The 23913-nt window shown below is 39.0% G+C and overlaps 2 protein-coding genes across 2 annotated transcripts in view; one reads left to right on the forward strand and one right to left on the reverse strand.

The window, feature by feature from the left end:
* LOC126366705 (uncharacterized) overlaps positions 1–17820 on the forward strand; it is a 26197-nt gene extending 8377 nt beyond the window's left edge. Inside the window, exons 2-8 of the mRNA XM_050009905.1 lie at positions 13197–13334; positions 14093–14200; positions 14582–14737; positions 14983–15146; positions 15755–15862; positions 16105–16360; positions 16782–17820. Of these exons, the coding sequence (XP_049865862.1) occupies positions 13197–13334; positions 14093–14200; positions 14582–14737; positions 14983–15146; positions 15755–15862; positions 16105–16360; positions 16782–16934 (1083 nt within the window). The 3' untranslated portion in view covers positions 16935–17820. The remainder of the gene's footprint in view (positions 1–13196; positions 13335–14092; positions 14201–14581; positions 14738–14982; positions 15147–15754; positions 15863–16104; positions 16361–16781) is intronic.
* LOC126366710 (uncharacterized) lies at positions 17457–22888 on the reverse strand. Its single transcript, XM_050009912.1, has 3 exons — positions 22461–22888; positions 21491–22139; positions 17457–17922 (listed from the first exon to the last, which is right to left on the reverse strand). Exons 1-2 carry the CDS (start codon positions 22811–22813, stop codon positions 21629–21631), a joined length of 864 nt encoding a protein of 287 aa, XP_049865869.1. The 5' UTR covers positions 22814–22888; the 3' UTR covers positions 17457–17922; positions 21491–21628.
* Positions 22889–23913: the final 1025 nt, after the last annotated feature.

Consider the following 23913-nt stretch of genomic DNA (forward strand, 5'->3'; position numbering starts at 1 on the left):
TTTTTGTTGGAAACATTGCTTTGACTATAAATATCTATTTTTTTTTCTCGTCTGGATTGTTCCACTGCTGGCCAAGCTCTGAGCTTCCACTTCTCCCTGTTCTAAGCGATCTCTCTCCAATCCTACTTAAACACATCCAGGAGGCTAAAACAGCTACATCAAAGCAATTCATCTAAAAAGTAATATTGCAAATTTGCATTTGCGCATATTAAATGTAAGACAACATAAGATAAGTGCGCAGTGACAACAAATGTCAAATATCAATATTGCTTTTTTAGATGAATTGCATTGGTGTAGCATTTTTAAGCCCCCAGTAGGCTCTGCAAGGTAACCGCGAATTATATCGAGGCCTTCGACCAATAGCCGTTTGACGTCCATCTACGTCGATAGCATTCGTATCGTTTATTGGTCGAAGCGCTCAATATATTTAGAGCCGCGCGCGGCGCGGTTGTCATGTTGCCCCGGCTGGTCTCTCCATCTCTACGTCCAAGAGGTGTCTAATAAAATATAATTTTGCAAAATAAAAAATGATTCTCTTAAGATCAAACTAATCAAAGCCTAACCTAGCATCTTCCAATTACGGGTATCATATTAACCTCGAAGGCAAAAAAACTAAGCCGTTGTATTGTACGTATCGGAGATTCTAATACAGACAGATAATGATAGCATAGTAGGGTTGCCACCCGTACTGTATTTACTGCATCGTAAGTTGTCCTACCAATATATTTTATAAAATCAATAATAAGTACTTACGAAATTCCCTAAAAGTATTTTATTGCTGTTTTTTTTCCCTCTACATCGCTTAAAAGTTTATTGCACGCATCTTAATGTAAAATTGCTGTTCTTTTTCTTCCCTCCAACCTCATCAACCCTAGTGTCTGAATTACTACTGAGCCGACAAAAGCCTTGTTTAAGTTAAGTTAAAAAAATATGAGTAGGAATTAATACTTTTTATTATCCTGCATTGGATTTGATTGGATCTTGGTTAGGGGAGCTTAAGCTGGATATACTTATGATCCACGCAGGATATTTTATTTTTGTCTGCCAAACGCAATAATAATTATCCTGCATTTTTCAAAAGTGGGTACTACACTTCTCATCAAAAAAATCGAAACACTTCCGTTTTCATTGTTTCTGTCCGAATTTAACACAAAAAAGAATTCATACGATGAAAAAAAATACATAAATGTATAGCTGGCAGTTTGGCCATTACAGTAATAAGCGAAAATTCTAAATTCAAAATTAGAATTTCATTTGTTTATCTTATAAACGAAATGAATCACTGTTTTGAGACAAATGTGTGTTTAGGGTTGGAGTACATTTAGCGTTTAAAAACTAAAAATTGGCGCCTATCCTTAAACTTTTTGTTTTTTATTTCAATACTGTGACTTTGGGACGTCTGAAAAAAGGTTTTTTTTCTAAAACGTATGGATACTTCGCCCACAGAAGCCGCCCAAGTTGTGGCATTGCTGGATTCTGGCCTTAGTCAGCGTGTTGTGGCTGCAAGACTGCATCTAAGCCTGTCATCTGTTCATAGAGTCTATAAACGTTATCGGGAGACTGGTTTGTTCACGCGCCGTTCAGGATCTGGCAGGAATCGGGTCACTTCTGAGCGAGATGATCGATTTATTGTAACAACTTCTTTAAGAAATCGACGCCTTAACCCTTTTCAACTGCAGCAGCGGCTTCGTGTTGTACGAAGGGTGGCTGTAAGTGACTCTACAATTAGAAGAAGGTTGAAGGATCGTGGACTGGTACCGCATAAGCCAGCAAATGGGCCGAAATTAACTGCAGACCATCGAAGAGCGCGCCTTAACTTTGCACGTGAGCACCTAAATTGGTCATACCTACAGTGGAGCAAAGTTCTCTTTTCTGATGAGTGTAAAATTATGCTGTATGGTAACGACGGAAGGAACAAGGTCTACAGAAGAGACGGAGAACGCTATGCACAATGCTGCATTGAAGAAAAGGTCAGCTATGGTGGCGGTTCGTGGACGGTTTGGGGAGGAATCAGCGCCGACGGTAAGACAGAGCTTTCTTTCGTGTCTGGGCCACGTCTGCCTGCACTTAACTGTCATCGGTACGCCGAAGAGTGTCTCGAGCCTCATGTGATGCCCTATGCACATTTTATTGGCAACGGCTTCATATTCATGCACGACAATGCTAGGGCTCTCACACCGCGGGCGTCGTACGAGATTATCTTAACGAAGTCGATATCTCTATTATGGAATGGCCAGCAAGAAGCCCGGACATGAATCCCATTGAACATCTGTGGGATGAATTAAAGAGACGAATTCGAGCAAGAGATCCTGCCCCAGAAACACTTAGCCAGCTGCAAGATGCAATCCAAGAGGAATGGGACAATATACCACAGCATGTGATCGTGACTCTCATCCGATCGATGAAGAACCGTATGGAAGCAGTAATTAGAGCTCGGGGAGGGAATACAAGTTATTAAATAAACGTTTTTTTAGCTTTTTTTTTCATTTACGTGTGTTGTTTTATCCATTTCCTTTATACTCCATACGGAATAAAAATGACTCATTTAACAAAATACGAAACCTATGAAAAATTCATTTAAATTTAGAACATTAACATTAAGATTTGATAAGCTCATATTACTCACTATTAAACGACATTTAACATTTATTCCTAAATGTACACATTTTTCTGATAATCCTGACAAAACGTAAACTTGCAAGGTGTTTCGATTTTTTTGATGAGAAGTGTATTATATTATTTAAGACTATTTGATAAAGAATACTGTAGTGTTTCCCGTAAAAATGTGGCAGCCCTAGTCCAAGGTTGATAGGGACCTGTGCAATATGTTGCCGGATCTTCGTTTCGAATGACGTTACAAAAATCGGATTTAACGACACACCAATCGCGACGCATAAGGTCACTCATCATCGCGTCTATCCCGGTGGGGTGACCCATAGTTTTTTTATATGAATCCTAAGTCAAAGATACATTATAAAATTCTGATTACTAAATAAAGACAAACCTAAGATGACAAAAAAATATTTCTTTTTTCTATTTAAGTATCTTATTCATGAATTTTAATAAAGAAAAATGTAATAATAAATGTAATAATAAGTACGACATTTTGACACGTTTTTCTATGACGTCACAGGTTGCTTTTTCATACAAATTCCATAGTAATTTCGTGTTTTGACGTTTAGTAAAAAGTAACTGATTTGACTAGTTGGAAACTAGCCTATTGTCGTTTATTGTTTTTTGAAGTGGCGTTTTCAGACCCCAGTAATAAAATGCGCCTGCATTTAGTCCTGACTTTTAGCTGTGCGCACTAGTAAAAAATTACTTGTGTAGTATCGAATAAACCCAAGGACATAAAGGATCTATATGACACGTTAGCGGATGTTCAATGTTTAGGTCAGTAATGGACAAAAAATAAAATTTATTGGCGTGTGAATCTTTGGTACATCACTATCTAGTTAGTGAGTCATCCCTTTAAATACGGTAGCGGCTTGGACAAATAAATTACACATAACTTGAGTGTTCAAGAATGTTAATTTAATGGGTTGAAATCATCAAGAAGTTCGTTTTCAGTAGAACTAGTAACCTAAGTCTAACTTCTGATGAACTTGATGAACATAAAAGTTTGTTTTTTAAATTGGCTGCTTAGAAAGTATCTGAATCTAAACCCCCTGTTTTGGATCTTTAGCTATTACACCACAGATGTATACAGGGTGGCCCAGAAGTTCACGTTAAAAATGAAAAAATAGATATAAAAAATAGATAATAGGTACTTTTTTTGGATGTTACTAAAAGCCTATTAAATGGAGCAGTTTTTAGAAATACTTCCAGGGTCCATGACAATGTCATGTGTTTATTATTCTTCGGCGAAGTTTTAACAACTGTAAAAATTTTGGTCGAATTCTCACTTTGATTTCCAATAACTTTTTTTTTATCTTTGATTTGACTGCTTTCATTTTTTCACCTAGCGGTACATAACATATCCTTAGGCATAGTTGTGAAGTAAAATAAAATAATTATTAAGAAAGGTATAGCGACAAAATGATTATTTCTGAAGTAAGGTAGAAAATATAGAAAAAGGTACAAAATGGGTCATATCTCCTAAACCGTAAATAGTTGCTGAACATACATGGCGGTGTTTCTGGTAGCTAATGAGCCCCTCTATCTAATTTTTCATTTTGAACGTGAACTTCTGGGCCACCCTGTAGAATATTAAATATTTCTATTATGGTACTTATTGACAATATAGATAAATTTGCTGTTTCTTCACACTTCCTGCCAGAACTTCCTGTACTTATTTACATTATAATTACAATCATAGAGTAATAAGACGAAGGTTACTGGTAGGGCTGGCAAAGAAAGACCTAGAAGGCCACTGACCATATTATTATATATTTATATGTGAACGTTAATCAATGTAAAGCTGTGGTAGCCCAGTTGATAGAACTTTTGCCTCTCACTTTGAGGCCTAAACCAATGCTTATGCCTGCTTCTGTCAGGGAGCTCATAAAACACTGTTTCTGTGATAAAGTCACATAAACTCTTTATTTTTCACTTTCCTTCCACCGACAGTAATTGGAATACCATTGTATTTAAGTCTATAAATTATGTAATACAAACTGGATTAAAAGAAAAGAAAGGAAAACATGAAACAGTAGGACTAGGGCCCTGTGCTGGGAGGTTTTCTGGCCACGTCTTTCCCTCAGCGTTACAGATTCCGATGTGGTAGTAGTTTTACAGCTAGTTATATAATATGTAATTTAATTATGTTTGACGTTCAAAAAGCGCTAATTTTGTAAGCCAATTTTGAAAAATAAATATTTTTGAATTTTGAATTTGAATTTGAATATCGAATTTGTTTTCGAATTCATGTTTGGATCATAAATGATTATCACGTGCTCTGCGGTAAAGGAAACCATCGTGCGGAAATTTCACATTCCCGAGAAATCCATTTTCGGAGGTATGTGACCTAACCTGTTCCCTTCGCGGGTTGGAAGGTCAGACAGGCAGTCGCTTCTGTAAAAAACCGGCCTGTTAAATCTTCAAGTTAGGTAAGCGGACCCTGTGAAAAACGGGATAATGCCGGGAACGATGCAAGATAAGTAGATATGACAGGATCAAAGAAAATAGAATTTCATAATCTTTGCTTCCCTGGCGTGACTTACGCAGTTACATGAATATGTTCCTTATCGATGTCGACATTATTATAAATAATATAATGTTTGTCCGCGTTAGTTATTAGTGGACCTGACCACAAAGGTCGTACAGAGGAAGATGACACCATCTCTACATTATTATGAATATTTATCAACGTTCATTATTATATGAAAAAAAAAAAAACAATATTATACACAGGACCGGCATGTGAGTACAAAACGATTGATGACTGTGGAGGAAGCAAGAGAAGTGTGTGAAATCACTCATAGCAATTGAATAGACCATTACCACAAAAAAAAATCAGAGGTCCTCTTACTAGGGGGCTGGTAAGGATCTTAATAAGGGCCCTCACAGGGCATCGCAGACTCAACAAGCACCTACATAGAATGGAGCTAACCGAGTCCCCTTTATTCAGATTCTGTTTAAAGGAGGATGAGACGCCATTACACCTGCTGTACAGCTGTGAGGCTCTCATACACAGTAGAAGCCGAGTTCTGGGGGACCACATAATGGATCCCCAGGAGGTCATGGAGCTTCCTTCCAAAAAGACGCTCGATGTAATCGAACGGATTGGTCTAGAGGAGGAGTTTTAAATGTATGTAGGGATTTGGTCACACATTTCGTTAGGTCGCAGTGGTAATTCGGGCTGCATCAGTTCGAATCCTCTCAAACACAAATAATAATAAATAAGAGAAGTGTGTCAGACGCTTAGTTCATGTACATCCCAAATGGTTATTATAGTAGTGAGTATTATGCTTAAGTATATTACACGTTAGATGTATTTGCATGTCAGTAATTATTAAGAATGATCATTCAATTGCCATGCAAAGTATAATTGATACAAGACGAGTGTCGATAATTGCTAATTACTTACTTTATTACACAAGAGGGATTATCTCGCTTCATTATGATTATTGATTATGATTTCTTATCAGAAAACTATTGTCTTGAAACATCAATCTATATTAAGTAAGAGTTCAAGACCTGAAGCTGTATATACGTTCGGTTCATTGATAGAGAATAAACCTATAACTAAACAATATTTATGGCCATATTATGATGTAAGTACCTCTGACTATCCCATTATGTTAAAATTTATTTATTAATTTACAGTAGCTACTATTTTGTTACCTCATGATTAGAAAGATCTAAAAATAGAGTTTAAATAATGTTAATCACGGAATAGGAGAAAGAGATTGGAAAGGCCCTGACGCGCATTTTGTACGAGAGAGCCGATGTCGCCGGTTCAACCCCACTCTCTTTTAATACTACTTAGGACTCAAACGAACTTACCTGTTAAGTGATGTTTGATTCCAATTATGCGAGGGTGTCAACCGAAGACGATTACATATTTACTTGCAGCAGTACATGAGGATGTACCATCTTCATCACACATTTAGAGTATAAGCCTAGAAAGAAAACTATGATCTCCCGTCTCGCTCCCGCCTCGCCTAGCGACCCATGCGTCCCGATCATTATTTAAGAATTAAAGGATTTTGCGACGTAATTCATGAACATTTTATTACAATGTTTTTGGGGTTTGGGTGGGTTGGGACGATGTAATCGTCTTCGGTAACCCTCACATAATTGGAATCAAACATCACTTAACAGGTAAGTTCGTTTGAGTCCTAATTATCTCAAACTCCATAACCACTTTGCAATGTATATTTTATGTAATAGACGGCAATGTTATTGTTACTTCGTAACATACAAAAGTACTTCTAGTAGTTGTAGTGTCTGTAGTAGTTCTGCATACGAAAGTATTTTTTTAATAAATAGCCGATCATTCCTGTGATAAGGATGGATCTCCTTGCATGTTAGCCGATATTACATTTTTTGTCTCGCAGGTTATAATAAATTGACAACGACCTTTTAATATACTATCGCGGAGCTCCGTGCTTTGTAAAGTTTGCTGATGAATAGAGTGCAAAGTTGCAGATGAACTAAGTATTTGCTCATACTTGGATGGCGCGCGTTTCGCGCTCACTTGGGCCTTCCAACCTCTTTCTTCTATTCCGTGGTGGTAGTAACCTAAAGTGACATTGTCCTGAACGAATGTTAATTTTTTATGTACTTAAGTAATTTGACAAGTTAGGTATATAAAATTCTTAAAATTAATTGTCATTTACATAATAAACCAGTTGGTTTTAGAACATGTGGATGTTATGTAATAATAGCTATGAAACCACTATTTCTGCAGGTGTCTCCTATTTGAACACTTTTTCTTAAAACTTGCCAAATTTTATAAAAAAGAAATGAATAGAATTATCTAGAAATTGGTGAGTCATTTATTATTATGAAGTAGGTACGTAAAACCCACTTTTAACAATCAAAACGTATAATAACTAAAATATATATAAAAACTCCAGACGTAATATGAATCCGAATGTTATATTCATATTGTTTTAAAGAATTACAAAAACTTGATTCATCTAGTGGGGAATTTCGATGTATTTTTGCCTGATGATAAAAAGGAGTTATTAATATCGTATCCTTTACAGCATGACCGTATCATATTGTGTTGATTGTCATAACCATGGTTATGCAGACAGGTTTAAAAAGTTATATAAACCTATATACCACAGAAGAACACCGATAACTCTTGCCGATTGACAGCCTTCAGTGCTCCCCATTTGTCCGGCCAAGTACTTACATAGAATCTCATCTCATTTCATGCAAAAATAGTTACTTTAATTGCTATAAAACAGGTGAAATTTGTGATCTAGGACCAGGGCCTTAGCCAAGTTGCAAATGACTACGGATTGAAACCTCACCTTATGTAAATCCCATCCATTTTATCACTGCTACTGTCGCTTTTCGAAATCATATTTGCAACTTAGCTAACCACCTGTTAATGAGAAATATAGTGCATGATCATATTAACACGTTCACTGTGTATGAACCACATATTATTATGATCCATATGTGTGGCACCAGGGAAAATGGGAAATCAGACGGTAGGCTTTTTAAATTATTTTTTTCTTGCCATAGTGTGTCTAAGTACATAAATTCCAATGTGCTTATCGCAAAATAACATTGCACGTGAGAGGTCGATATCTAATTTTCAGTAACACAGTGAACGTGTTAATTAATTCGAATAACGAATGCTCTTATTCAATCTAAAACGCGAATCCACATACTGCGCATTTTATACATACTTCGAGATAATTGATTGAGTAATTCTGAAGAAGATGAATGTTTTATAGCGGTCACGATTTTCAATAATTAGACATTTATATTTAAATATATTCCATGAGGTGGGTTCTATGACTGTATTTCGTACTTTAGCCGAATAGTAGTGGATCACCGATATTTTAAAAGCGGATTTTGGACGCTTGTTGGTACCTATCTTTATGTATTACGAATTTGCGGCCAAACGATTTCCTTGAATTTGTGTTAGCAAACTCTAAAATAAAACGTAAATATTATAACATACCCAATTTTAATCAGTAAATGTTAAGTACCTACCACAAATATCACTCTTATTACGGAAACCACATAGTATTACTACAAATTATAATAAGAAATATTATACAAAAGAATACAGCTACTAGTCTTTCAGTTTTCGCTTCTCTCCACAATAATCGTCTTCACTTGTTTTTCTCTTCGTAGTCCCAGACGGAACACCCGCCAAAACGTTTTTCTCTTAAAAACTGACGTGACGTTCCTATTTTGAAATTGCCAACATTTGTAAACTACGTAACGTATATATCTAATGAAATAGAGAGGTAGGTATTCTGAATAGGTTCTTCAGATTGTAACACAACGGAATATTGTTATTCGGCATGTGTTGTCATTGCGCACTAACTTTTATATGCGCAAATGTCAAATAGAATTATTGCTTTTTTAAATGAATTACTTCGATGTGGCTTTTTTAACACCCATTGAAATAATGATTCTTGCTTAGGTATTATTAAATAGGCATCTACTGATCTGATGATCTTTGGATGATTCAAGAACCGCAAAGTTAGATGAGATAAGAAACCGTAGAAAACTCGATAATCATGAAAAAATAAACACAGTAGAGCAGCGCGTTGGAGTATGCTCCATATCCCTTAAAGTTGATCGAGGGGAGGCCTGTGTCCTCCCCATTTGTCCGGCCAAGTAGTAAATGCCATCTGAGGTAAATCTACAATAAGTCACGTCAAAAAAAAGAGGCCTGTGCCCAGCAGTGGCACGTGTTAAGCTACTAATGTTATGTTTTTTTTAGTGCTTTTTATAGATAGATACACACATTACATACATATACATAAATTCACGCCTATTTCCCACCTGGGTAAGCAAAGATTATGGAATAGTATAGATATTAATAGCTTCTTCTTCAAACTTGATGGCTACGAGTCACTGTCTGTCTAGTCCATCACCACAAGATACCAATAATGTCTACATTACTATGTAAATCATATTCACACTCATAGACTTGCGTGTGCGTTGCAAATCGGTCATTACATTACATTAGAATATATGTCGCCACATTATTAGCAGTCTAATATTTACCTATTTACCTGTAATATTTAGTATTTTAGACTCATTTTAAATCGAAGTTATGCAGATGTGTTTTTTTTTAATCTTCTTATCTTCTTATCGTGTGGGTTGTGAGGTGGAATACCAACCTCATCAACCCTGATGTCAGGATTATTATTGAGCCGCAAAAGCCCCTGACATGGCTCATGCAACGACTACTTACTTACGTACATCAGTAAGTAGTAACCGGGACCAACGGCTTAAGGTGCCTTCCGAAGCACGGATCATCTTACTTTCGGACAATCAGGTGATCAGCCTGAAATGTCTTAACACTTTGTGATCCCTAGTTTGGTTTGTGAGTGTTTTTTTTAATAACGACAGCTATGTCATTGTCACATCATGTTATTGTCATTCTTACCTACACACTTATATCAGAAAATTAATATTTTCAATAGTGATTCAATTCCGGTTAAAACTTCATAACCGGCAGTCCAAAAAAGATATTTGCATTCCCTGCTGTATTCTAACCACAGAGTCAACTTTAAGATGACACAAACATATTAGCAACTCCGACGCATGTAGATATAAAGTAGCAGGTAATAAAATGAACTAACAATAACAAACCAAGGTTCGCAATGTATTAGAAATAGCTGCAGTGACCTAGTAGACATTGACAATAGGGTAGTTTCCAACTAGTCAAATCAGTTACTTTTTACTAAACGTCAAAACACGAAATTACTATGGAATTTGTATGAAAAAGCAACCTGTGACGTCATAGAAAAACGTAACGAAATGTCGCGCTTTTTATTACATTTTTCTTTATTAAAATTCATAAATAAGTTAAATAGAAAAAAGAAAACTTTTTGTCACTTTTAGGTCTGTCTTTATTTAGTACTTAATCAGAATTTCCAAATTTACTTTTGACCTAGGAAACAACCTAATTCTAAATAGATAAGCACACTTACATTTTCAACAAACAGAATCACCTTACGAGAATTTTGTATTCCGGTTTATTATGAATGAGCATTCGATGATGGCGTCCAATTGATGAATCAGACAGTCAATATTTTGTTTGTGATTTTCTTAGAAGTGTATGCGGTTGCGCGGTACGTATACGCAGGTACGTAGCGCGTACGTAGGTATATATACGCAGTTCGTACATATTACAAAAGATCATACCTATTTCCCTGTGGGGTAGGCAGAGACCATGGGATTCTAGACGTACTTACTACGATCTTGATACTCCAGTTTCGCTTCTTCCACTCTCATCAAAGACTTCATGCATGCTCGCTGGTTTAAAGTACTTTTGACCTGGCGCTTTTTTTTAATTATTCACAGCACCAACGAGAGTTGCATTACGCAGCTGGCATTAGTAGAAAATGTGTTTAGATCGCTCATCATCACTAATTTAAGAGCCACGCTCTTGTCGGTGTAGCATTCTCCATTCTTGTCTATCAAAGGCCAATTCCTTCACTTCCTTATAATACACGACGTTCACCTTCTCTTTGATCTGTTCCATGTAAGCTCTTCTTGGTCTTCCCATTCCTCTCTTTCCTTGTGGCTTCCCTTCTATGATGTTTTTAATAAATTCGTCGTGTTATCAAGTGTCCAATCATCTTGATCTTGTTTAGATGACTGTTGGACAGAAGTCCTGACGACCCCGCCAGAAGGGTTGATGGTATCCTTTCTCCTCAATCCTGTCAGATAACCCTACCTAATCCAACTGATATCTACTATATTTTCCTGGCTTAACAGCAAATGCTGAGTAAGGCAATACTTAGATTATAGATTTTTATAAGGTCCGGGTCCTGATGACAGATCTTCGAATCCTGTGCAATTTATTTTAGAATATGCATATAAACTCGTCTGGCTTCTATCGTATCTGTCATCCCGTGTTGCCTTCAAATAGTACGCACGTGAACATAAATTGATTTGTTTGTATAACTCGGCGCAATATAGACATGCGGTAGAACAGCTTCGGAGATATGCGCAGAAATAAAACTGCGTATAAATATGCATTTTCTGCGGCGTAGATTTGCTAAAGTATTATTTCAGATACGTGTGGTAATGAGTCAAATACATATCATTTTTTGATTTTACTTACTTATTGTTGATTTACTCCACCGGAGCCGCTTAATCCCCCCGCCGCCGGATCATAAGGGCGAGATTTCCAACCACTTTTAAACAATGGAGTTAGGATTTTAAAAGGGCATTCGGTCTTACGGCTATATCTATGGAATCAAAGGCTGAAAAGGGTGGTTATTATACACCTAGGTATACTAGGTAGTGGTATACTTATAACAAAAAATAATTTTGTAACTGCATGCTTTCACTGTGAACGACCCTCTCTTTCACATATGAAAACATAGTACAAACAAAAATAAATGAAAAATATTGTTGAGTAGGCTCTTGGACCTTATTTTCCATAGGGAAAAAATAAAATATTCATAAAAAAATCATATATAATACAAATATAAGTTTTACAGAATGAACAGAGGTTCCCAAACTAGGCAGAGTCTGTATCTTGGGAAACCATGGAAAATGGGATACAAGTCTTACCCTTGGATTTTTGATGCCGACATAAAATGGGTACAGGAAACTGCGATACTGTTAATTTGAAATCATACTGTGCCAAAGATGGAGTTCTTAACAATTTGCGAGTTGTACCGTAGCAATGAGCACGCGTGATGTTTAAGGATGTACGTAATTATGTGCGGATGGCTGCGCATGTGGACTCTACTCACATTGTCTTTACACAGGCGCTGAACAAATTATCACAATAATGTCTGTACCTAAGGAATTATTCTTTAATTATTTGTACATCTTTGCAAAAAAATAGGTGCAAAGTCACCCCGATACCGATTCCGCCGGTGTGGTCGACGAATTTCCTTAATCAGCGCTTATCGCTATCGACCCACTAGGGTCTATTAATTTTTTTAATATTTTTCCTCTCAGACGACGCCCTGAGCCGAGTATCGCGCCCAACTGGGCACCCTCAGGCCTGTTGTCTTAAATGTTGTACCGGGTGAGAGCCTTCAGCGCTCCCCATTTGTCCGGCCAAGTAGTTAATGCCATCTGCGACAAATCTACAATAAGTCACGTCCAAAAAAGGTGCAAAGAAAATGGCGTTCAGGTGCTTGTCATCCCTGTAATGTCGTAAAAAACGTGTCAGTATAATGTACACCCACTCCCTGCCAGCTATGTTCAAGTCCCATGCAACAGAGACCTGCCTATTGCCAATAACCCTGACGCATGATATCAATTATCTAGATATATCTATTAGGTAGATTAGATTGAGTTTCAGATTCATCTTTATTTAGTAATCAGTCAGAGTATGTATGTACACATAAATAAACTCACGCCTATTTCCCACCGGAGTAAGCAGACCCCCGAGACCCCGAGGGGGTCCGACGTACGTGCATGAAACGATTGATGAATGTGGAGGAAGTAGGAGAAGTATGACATACTTCCTGACGGATCGAAGCAAAACGAATTCCATGTTACTCGTATGTTATGTTAACCAAAATTCTATAATTTGTCTTTGACCCATGACATTACCCAATTATTTCTCGTTGCAGTTGGTGGTTGCGCTCGCGGCTCCCAGCCCGACCAACGTGTTCAAGATCGACATCACCCCGGAGGAGGCGCAGCAGTACCTCAACAGCCTCCCCTTCAACGAGCCCAAGCTCTCTGGACGCACTGCTGTCTTGCCTCTGGTTAGTATCACTCAGTCAATCAATCGGCTCGCGACAGCAAACAGTTCAGCAAAAGTTTCTGATACCGATCAAATTATCAGAATCAGAATCATTTAATCAACGTAATTATCATGGATAAACTTACGTCATTTCGCAAGGTGTTATGGCTGAGGAGAAGAAATGACAAGAAACTGCAACAGCAACACATCTTTTAAATCAATGAGGGTATACATTACAAGTAATTTAATAACTAGTGGAACAAATTTAATAAAACTTTTAGTGTGGGCATCAGTCAGCGCGCTAAAAGCAAAACCATAATAGTTTAAGTGTAAACTTGTAAGACTTTACCAAAGGATAAAGTGCACAAAAAAAAAGTTTTCATCTCGAGCTCCTCCATGCATCGGAAGGCACGTTAAGCCGTTGGTCCCGGCTGCGTTAGCAGTCGTTAATAACCACCAATTCGCACTGGGCCCGCGTGGTGGTTTACGGCCCGATCTCCCTATCCATCCATAGGGAAGGCCGTGCCCCAGCAGTGGGGACGTTAATGGGCTGGTGATGATGATGAAATACTACGTATAGACCGGTAACTCTCTGCCCCGCACCAATTCGTATCGGACGTCGACCTTACCCCCTCTAGGTCTTAGGTACTTAGTCTTGAATGGTCGTAAGCTGCTAAGAAGTATATGGCTGTCTCGTTCACACTCACGAGTTAGTCGGTACACGGTATGAATGAGATTTTGTACGGACTATGCTATTAGTATAACCGTATCCATTTCCAGGTGCGATACGACAGCCCTCAGTTTCGCGCCGCAGACGCCGGGCCCACGCTCGGCCACTACTGGAAGAATGGACAGGAGATCGAGAACACCGACGATTACGTCGAGGAGGTAGTAAACAATGAATTATCATTCAATATCCCGTAGCGATCCACATATTCCCTAATAAAACTAACTTGCAATAAACGTAAGAAAACAAATCAAAATTAAGCGCCTACAAGAAAAATAACAGCAAAGTGCGTAGATGCTTTTGTGGGGATAAGTTTTTAACAGGCGCTACTAGAATCAAACATTTGTACGAATCTGTACGATTATTAATTGTTTCTACTTATAATAATTAATAATACATTACTTGTCAAACTTGACTTGTATAGGCTTTACTATATAAAGCCTCGAGTAATAAAATTTTGTAACGATTTTGCTTCCCTAGTCAATTTTTGATATCTATTCTCTAGAGTGATTCACTGTAGTGTACTATACTTAATCCTACAGGTATACAATGCAGCTCAGTTCCACGGCCAGGATGGTTTAGGCGCGTACGCATACGGCTACAATGCGCCGGAGTCTGCCAAGGTGGAGAACCGCGCCCGCTCTGGTGACGTCACTGGGTCCTACGAGTACAAGTCTGGCAACAACGACCTTATCAAGGTAAGAGCAATGATGTAAAGCTGAAGGGAACTTTGTGTTGCGATAGGTGCTTTTGTAAAGTAATTGTGTGAATAATGTAAAATACTATGAGGTGATAATTGCTGATCCTGAAACAGAGGATGTTGCAAAAAGTGGTAGTTTAGATTCTAATAAAGTCAAATTCACATTGAGTGTGGTGAAGAATAGAAAATGCTTTGCAAAAATCTACAATAAGTCAAGGAAACAAAATAACAATGTTCCCCCAGGTCCGCTACTGGGCTGACAGCCAAGGCTTCCACCAAGAGGACAACCTGCCTAAGGTGGTGCTAGAGCCGGTGAAAGAGAGCGAGGATGTGCGACAGGCTCGGCTAGCTCACGAGAAGGCTTGGCAAGAGGCCGCCGCTGCTGCCGCTCAGCAACCTGACCCTCAGTGAGTATCATCAACGTAACATACATACAAAGACTTTAGACGACAGCCTGTCCATTACTGAACACAGGCCGTCCTTCAAGCAACCAGCTATGCAGCTGCTCGACTGCGAGTTGGTGGAGATGTTTCGCCAACGTGCATGAATAAACTATCATCTCCCTAGCGTTATCATGTTTCACAGGGTCTGCGTACCGAACTTGAGGATTGACAGGTCCGGTTTCTTATAGGAGCGATTGTTAGTCTGATCTTGCACTTTAAAGGGAAAATCAGCTCAATTGCAGATTAGATCACATACCACCAAAAACACATTTTTCGGAAAGGTGGTTTCGTCATGAATTCCTTTAGCGTTTAGATGTCCCATTACTAGCCAAAGGCATTTCAATCAATCAGGGTTAGTACTTGGACTATCTAGCTTGGTTTATTAGTCGACAGTTGCCTTGTGAGCTAAAATACGGAGAAGCTTGAAACGAATGATGCTATTCCCTTATGGTATTTATTGTTGTTAAGTACTATACTTACTACTAGATACAGTTTTCTCTTCATCAAACGTCAAATCTGGAAATTCGGAAACTTCTCATATTAACATAATATACTTAACCATTACTTTCCAGGGGAGAATACACACCTGGCAAATATGAGCACCAGCCTTCAGCATCGGAACAGCAGGGCGTCGCAGTACAAGCTCCCGGACAAAACTTCCACCAACAGAAGCAAATCCAGTAAGACTAACAGTCTTCTCAGTACAGTCAATCTAGTGTTTACGGAAAAATCTAAGCTTGTCCTCATAAAAAAAATCTTTAAAAAATCTTTCGCTCCGACTTCGGCGGCTCAATAATAACCTGGTAACCTTGATACCATGGTCTGTCGTTGAAACTACAACCCACATGACAAGGAAAAAATAAAACTGACCCCAGAAATCTTTCATAACAAGATCGAGAACTAACTAATCATTACTTTTCAGGGGAGAATACATTCCTTCAGCATCTGAACAGCAGGGCGTCTCTGTGGCCGCTCCAGAACAAGACGCTCGTCAAGGCAAGGCCTACTCCTCGGCTCAGGCTAGCTTCCAAGCCCCACAATTTGGTCAACAGAAAGCCCAATACAGTCAACAATCTTCCCAGTACAGCCAATCTAGTGCTAGTGCTTTTGGACAACCTGCCCAAGGACAATATGGACAGCAACAGCTTCAGGGTAAACCTGAGGAGCCTGAACCTACGGTTAGTATATCAGATTTTGTAACTGTAACTGGTATCTTTCATTACACTAGTAAACCTGAAAGACTTTGCCGGTACAGGGCACTGGTCCAATTACGAATAAACTCAAACTCAATCAAACGCACAAGTTCTTCAAAATCGTTCGAGCCATGTTCGATCATTACTATAACAATAGAAGATAAATAAAGTACTGTGTACATAAGTCCCACTGCTGAGCCTTATTTGATTGAAGGGGTACTGCTTTATGGAGCTATCTCCATTATTATGTAACGAGTGGGTGGAGAAACTCCGACCAAAGATAATAAAAAAATGTTCTTTTTCTGCAATAAGTAAATAATTGATCTGACCCAGAACATCTAGTTTGACGTTTAGCCTAGTCATTACATCACAAAAGTTATTTAACACAAAGTTTTGGTTTTTCCAGGGTCCTCCCCGTGGATTCTTCTACAGCTTCGACTACCCGGTGTCCATCATTGTGCGTAAGGACGCCCAGGGACAGACTGGCCCCGTCAACCCAGGCCAGCCGATAGACCACGACACCGTCGGCGTCAGCGCCAACCCTCAACGTTATGGTTAAATATACCAGCATTTGCATCGAGAACTTGAGTTACAAATTCAAATATTTCGCCATAAGTACGTTTTTGGAATTTTTGAAGAACTTTTTTTTGTTAAGTTTCTATATTATTTTTCTCCATCCAAACTACAGCAAGTTCTCGAATTTAATCATAATTTTACATAAAACTCATCCGTTTTGATTTCTCTTCCTATAAGGAGCTAAAATCGGATTGAAATTAGGTTTGTGATCGCCTTAGCTAGTCGATAGCTTAATGAGCCCATTTGTATGACTCCATAATATAACTTCACCAAGTCCCTTAATTATCGCTTACTTACTTTGTAATTTGTACATGTTTCAAGGGACTTTATGACAATCACTTTCTAAGATAGCAGTAATTACATGTTACGGATTTCTAATACGTCGACTGGGTTAGGTTAATGGTTGCCATTTAGTATGTAGGCTAAGTTAGCCATTAGTGCCCTATCCTTTGCTAGTGTGATTGTTTTAACAGTGACATTTCCGTCTAAGATTTTTAATGTCGCATGTTATAGAATCACAGTATTGCTGTGTTTTTGATGCAAAGTTTTACAAAAATCGTTTTCTGTTTGCATCAAAAACTAAAACAGTGTAATAAGAAAATACTTTAGAAAATGGCCGGCGTTTGATAGTGTAACGAATTGGTTTATTTCAAAATACAGAATTTTAACAACACTTATTTCAGTGCACATAACAATACACGTTTGTAATTCAGTAAAATATAAAATTACAAAAATAATGGTTAAACTCTTGAACCCGGTCTTAATAGAATACCTTTTGTTACCACAATATCATTACAATATGTTTATGCAACTTATTTGTATCTATCTGTATTGATTTTAATACAATAAAGTACATGATTTTGCATTTTCTTGTGTTCTTTTTTATTTTCACTTTTGGGTACCATTATTTTTATAGTACGTACCTACTTATGTATACGATTTCAGCTAATGAATGTCTTACAGTATACTACCTGTTGACGACAAGAGCACCGCAGACAGACAGCAAAAAACAATAACGTATCAAAAACATAAAATCAATAAAAATGTCATTTAATGACAGGCCGGAGACCAGCCAGTCGCTGCCTAACCAAATAGTTTGCGACATTCTGGGCCCTCAGTGCGAAGCACTAAGTCCTATGTTGCAGCAACTGACTGATCTACCGGCAGACGAATTAACTTTCGCGTCGGGCGACGCATTGACGCCCCGCTTGGGAGCGTAACATCCACAACCCTCACTGTCCCGTCCGCACCCGGGTGAAGAGTTGCCACTCTGCCTAAAGGCCAGCTGCCACGAGGTAAATTGGGGTCTGTAATCAAGACGACGTCTCCCACCTTGAAATTGATACTTTGCTTCGCCGCTGGTCGTTGCGCCAAGCAAGGAAGATACTCGGTTATCCACCGCCTCCAAAAATGGTCCGCCAATCGCAGCGTGCGTCTCCAATCACATCTTCTTATCAGATCGGAATCGTCCAGTCGAGAGCCCAACCATGCGGTATTCGAAGATGAGCCCAAGATGAAGTGAAATGGTGTTAACGATTCTATAGTGTCAGGGTCAGAAGACACGTAGGTGAGCGGGCGTGAATTAATGAGCGCCTCCGCTTCCAACAGCAAAGTGAAGAGGATTTCTTCCCTCGGAGCTACTTCTCGAAGTGTTGAAGATAGAGCAGCTTTGACTGATTTCACAAGCCGCTCCCAGCAGCCTCCCATGAATGGCGCCGAAGGTGGGATGAAACGCCACTCAATTTGATGGTCTGCTCCAAATTGCTGCAGCTGATTTGAAGCCCCGACAAATGCTGTGCCGTTGTCGGAGAAAATCTTCTTGGGGCAACCACGGCGAGCGATAAAACGTCGCAGACTTAAAATTGCAGCATCTGCAGAGAGACTTGCTACGACTTCCAAATGCACTGCTCTGACAACTAAGCATGTGTAGAGAGCCACATAACGTTTTTCACGCCTTCGTCCAACCGATATATCGATCGGTCCGAAATAGTCGAGGCCCACATTAGTGAAAGGGCGACAGTGGTGTTCTAGACGTTCCTTAGGTAAATCACCCATTGGTGGGGTGTAAGGCAAATTCTTGCGTTTTCTACACCAAAAACATTCCCGAGCTACGGCCTTTATAGCATGTCTACACTTCAGAATATAGAAACGTTGCTTTATTTCGTTTAAAATTAGTTCTTGATTGGCATGACCGGCTTTTTCATGAAAGTGACGGAGAATAAGGCGAACGGCAGGATGGCGTCCGTCCAAAACGATTGGCGACCTGGAATCGGCGCTGATTCCTGGAGCACGAAGAATGCGGGAACTCAGGCGCAACAGACCATCATCGCTGACACTTAAAGCGATCTTCCGAAGACGACTATCTCTTGAAAAGGGTGCGGACGTCTTTAGGCACCCGATTTCTCCGGGAAAACTATCGAGCTGTGAAGCGAGTAACAAGCTCTTTTCTGCCAAAGATATATCAAAGAACGTTACATCTGAAAGAGAGTCAGTATTAGAATATAATTTAGAATTTAGAGAATCGGTAGGTTGAACAAAGGATCGAAACTTTCGGCAGGCAAAAATCACGCGCGCGGTGGCTCTTAAAAGACGTAGCCATTTAGAAAAACGCGACACGACGGGCACAGGTGGTGATAGAAGGAGTCGATCACGATGAAAACCTATCATCTCACGAGGTGACGATTTTAACTCTTGTAAGGACGAGTCTGATAGGTTTTCAATGTTAGAAGGCTCTAAAGGCCACTCCTCTGGGGAACAGAGAAGAAAGGGTGGACCGGTGAACCACCTATGGGAGGAGTCTACGGAAGTCCTCTTTGCTCTTGTCGCATCATCAGCGACATTAAGATTGCTTGGAAGCCAACGCCATTGAGTGACGTCCGTAGTCTCCGAAATTTCACCAACTCTATGAGCCACATATGGCTTAAAAATTCGGGCATCAGTACGAAGCCACTTTAGGACAGTCATGGAGTCCGACCAAAAATAAGTACGCGTGGGTTTCAGTCGATGGCTAGCTTTAATCGTGTTAGCAAGACGGGCTGAAAGAAGAGCTGCTTGAAGCTCCAGACGCGGAATCGAAACGGGCTTTAAAGGTGCTACTCGGGCTTTACTGCCGATCAAAGCTAACCTGACTGTACCGTCGGTGAATAAAAAACGCCAATAGGCGACGCATGAAAAAGCTTGTTCACTAGCGTCTGAAAACATATGAAGGTGGATCTCAAAAATGGATGAGTTAATACCCACATACCATCGAGGTATTCGTATTGTGCTAACGGATGCAAGCTCCGTAAGCCAGTCGTTAAAAATAATAGTGTAATTAGAAGGAAGCTCATCATCCCAACCTAAACGTTCCCTCCACAGAGACTGGACGAGAATTCGTCCTTTGACAGTGACTAACGTCAGCAAACCTAACGGGTCGTACACCTGCATAACACTTGATAAAATAGAACGCTTTGTGAGCTTGTTATTTTTAAACTCTCCAATGCGAAAACCTAAAGAGTCTTCATAGGGATTCCATTTGACACCAAGAGCGCTAACATCATTATTGGAAGGTAAGCTTACATCAAAACTAGAGTTTGCCCACAATTCCTTGGGTAACAAAGATAGAGCCTCGGGTTTATTAGAGATCCACGCCCTCATATCAAAACAACACTTTTTATGCAGTGCTACCAGCTCGGCTGCCAAATGAGCAGCAGAATCCACGTCGGAGTCGCTACCTATAAAATCATCCATGTAATGATCTTGTAGAACAGATTGAGCGGCACGCGGGTAAATTAACTCGTTCTCCGAAGCATTCTTGTTCATAATGTAGATTGCAGTGCAAGGACTGGACACTGCACCAAAAATCATAGAACTCATTCTAAATTCCTTCACAGGCGCCGACGAGTCACCATTTTCACGCCACAAAAAACGTTGTGCATCTCTATCCCTTTCCCGAATTTTTATTTGAGGAAACATCTCCCTAATGTCAGCTGTGAGAGCTACCTCGCCTTCTCGAAAACGAAATAAAATTCCTAATAGGGACTGAAGCATATCTGGGCCAGTAAGAAGCAAACTATTTAAACTAAGACCTTTAGTGACCGCGGCAGCGTCGTGAACGACTCTAAGCTTCTTCTTTTGCGGATGATAAACACCGAAATGCGGTAAGTACCACCTCGGGCCGCTTTCGGACGAATTAGATTGTTTGGAATGATTGTAATACGTTTCAGGACGACATTCCTCTGCGTAGCCCTTTTGAATAATGCCACACATGAAGTTCTTGTACGCCAAAGCAAAATCTGAATTTCTAGCCATTTGCCTTTCTAAAGATCGAAGACGGGAGAGAGCTTGAGGATAGCTATCGGGTAAACGAGTCGTACAAGCATCACTACGCCAATAAAAAATCAAAGGAATCGAAGGACCAAAAATGTTGACGACAAGAGCACCGCAGACAGACAGCAAAAAACAATAACGTATCAAAAACATAAAATCAATAAAAATGTCATTTAATGACAGGCCGGAGACCAGCCAGTCGCTGCCTAACCAAATAGTTTGCGACACTACCTATGACGATAACTTGTCAATTTCAGTCGACAGGAAATCGTCATAATTACGTCATTGATGTACAATTTGATACGAATCAATCAAAAGTTTCAAATTACAATCTTCTACGAACTTAAACTGTCATCGAATGTTGTTTGTCTATACATTAAAATGTACCGGAACCATTTCTTCCGCTGGCAACACATAAATTGGCATCATAGGATTATAATTCTTCATCTGCAATTGCTTCAAGAACATTTTCACACTCGGTTCTACTGCAGCGGTTTCCGGAGAATTTGGTCTGAAGGGTAGTCGGTTTCCAATTATGGATATAATACCAGCAATTCCACTGGAAATTCCATTCCACGCCCAAGCTACCGTGTCTGGCACGTTAACTTCAATAGGTAACCATGGAATACCGGATATGATTCCACCGATACTGAATCTTGATGTTGGAAGTAGCAGAATAGCTTTCCTCATTCCGTTTCCGCCTTCATGGTCCTGAGCCTCAATAACAATTGAATCTTGGTCTTCATTGTCATAGACGTTGTCATTTTTCACTTCGTTTCCATTTAAATTATTTTCGTTTGTATTTTTCGTCAGTTCTGTATGATCATTGTGATTTACTTTCTCGTCAGGTAAAAGTATTAGGATCGGTTGGGGGAGAAACCTGTAAAACAATTATTATATGAGATGACTTTTCAGTTAAGACTCTAAATGTTACAACACTACTGTTTACTAAATTTAATATTTTTTCGTAGTATTTTCGTAGATAAGAATTATTTTTAAATATTCTAGTTTTAATTATTTTCGGTGCCAACCCTGCAGTAGGCACTTTTACCTACTGTGGCCAACTGTAGTATAAAAGTATATTCTTTATCTATATTTCTGTGGTTACATATTAATATTTTTAAATTCTTTGATTCCTTGCGCTTTCATGTAGTTCACTATTTTTATTTAGTAAATATTTCATTTAGACGTACATACTTACATTGAAGACGGTGCGTGAACAGTATTCAGCTCCTGCAGCGCCTGCAGCTGTTGCAATGCTAACATTTGTTGCTGCAACACGACTTGTTGCATCTCCTCTGTCATCTGTTGCTGTATCTCAGCCAACATTGTTGCTTGCTCCATTTTCAAACGTAAAGGTAGTGGTTGTGGAGTTTGTATCTTTGTATGTGGTTGATACGTCTCTATTGGGATTGGTTGTTGTAATGTGTGCATTATCACTTGAGGTTGCGCCTGCCTTGGTTGCTTTAATGGGTGCAGTAACTGCATTTGAAATGGAGCTGCGGTTATCGACATTATTTGTATACACAAAACAATCAATAATTTGTGACACATTTTCGATGCCGGTGTCAACTTGCTGTATTTAGTTCTTTGAATAAAAAAATTAACAATTAATTCTTGACTAGACAAAACACGTTTCACTATTTCTGAATAACCATTTGGTTTCCAGTCACTTGTAAGTTTAACTGCACTTTAAGCATACGCAATGAGGTGGAATTTAATTATCCACAACAACAGGATGAATAAAATTTCACTTTAGTTTTTTTTTTCACTTTTTTTTGCACTTAGTTCCTATTTTAAAAACTGTCGAAGCATTAAAAAATAAGCAGATTACAATCAATCTTAGCAATCAATGTATTTCTTTTGACAGTCCAAACACTCGCGATCGGCGATCGTCATTTGTTTGCAAAAATTTCAAACTTTTCCACCGTTCAAGTGAAATCTGATTTCGCAGATCCGGCCCATGGAATATTACTCGATCTTCGATTGGCCTGTTAATGATCTTTTAAATCAAACTTTTTTATAAACTCGTTTGATGCGGTACAGGAGTTGTTAGTTTGGCAGTCAGGAAGCGGACTGCCGGTTTAAGCGTATGAATCGGCCATTATTATTCGCCGTGGGTGCATACCGGCCTACTGACAGGACTTCTGACCTTGTCCTCAACTTTCTTTCTTTCTCTCTTATTTGTATTCACGTCTTTATCGATTACTGCATTTTGTGGTGCTTTATTGTGTATTGTTGAGATATTATTTTTTATTGTGACAGGGAAAGTGTTACTTCCTTTTAAGATGAATTGGCTATGAAAGTGAGTTTTATTTTTTGTTTTGCAATGTGTTTTTTTATTTATGTAAGTGCTTCTGAAGGCAAGTTAAGCCGTTGGTCCCGGTTACTACTTAGTACTGATGTAAGTAAGTAGTCGTTATGTGAGCCATGTCGGGGGCCTTTGGCGGCTCAATAAGTAACCCTGACACCAGGGTTGACGAGGTTGGTTCTCCACCTCGCAACCCACACGATAGACGAAGATTTATGTAAGTACCTAGCTATATAGCTCTCCTGATATGTCATGAAAACAGAAGGCAAAATCAATAAACATTTTTTTACTTACATTTATTTTTCTGACAATTTGCTTGGTAATAAAACATTAAAAATTAAAA

The sequence above is a fragment of the Pectinophora gossypiella genome, chromosome 5 (genome assembly GCF_024362695.1).
Source record: "Pectinophora gossypiella chromosome 5, ilPecGoss1.1, whole genome shotgun sequence".
NCBI classification, from domain to species: Eukaryota; Metazoa; Arthropoda; class Insecta; order Lepidoptera; family Gelechiidae; genus Pectinophora; species Pectinophora gossypiella.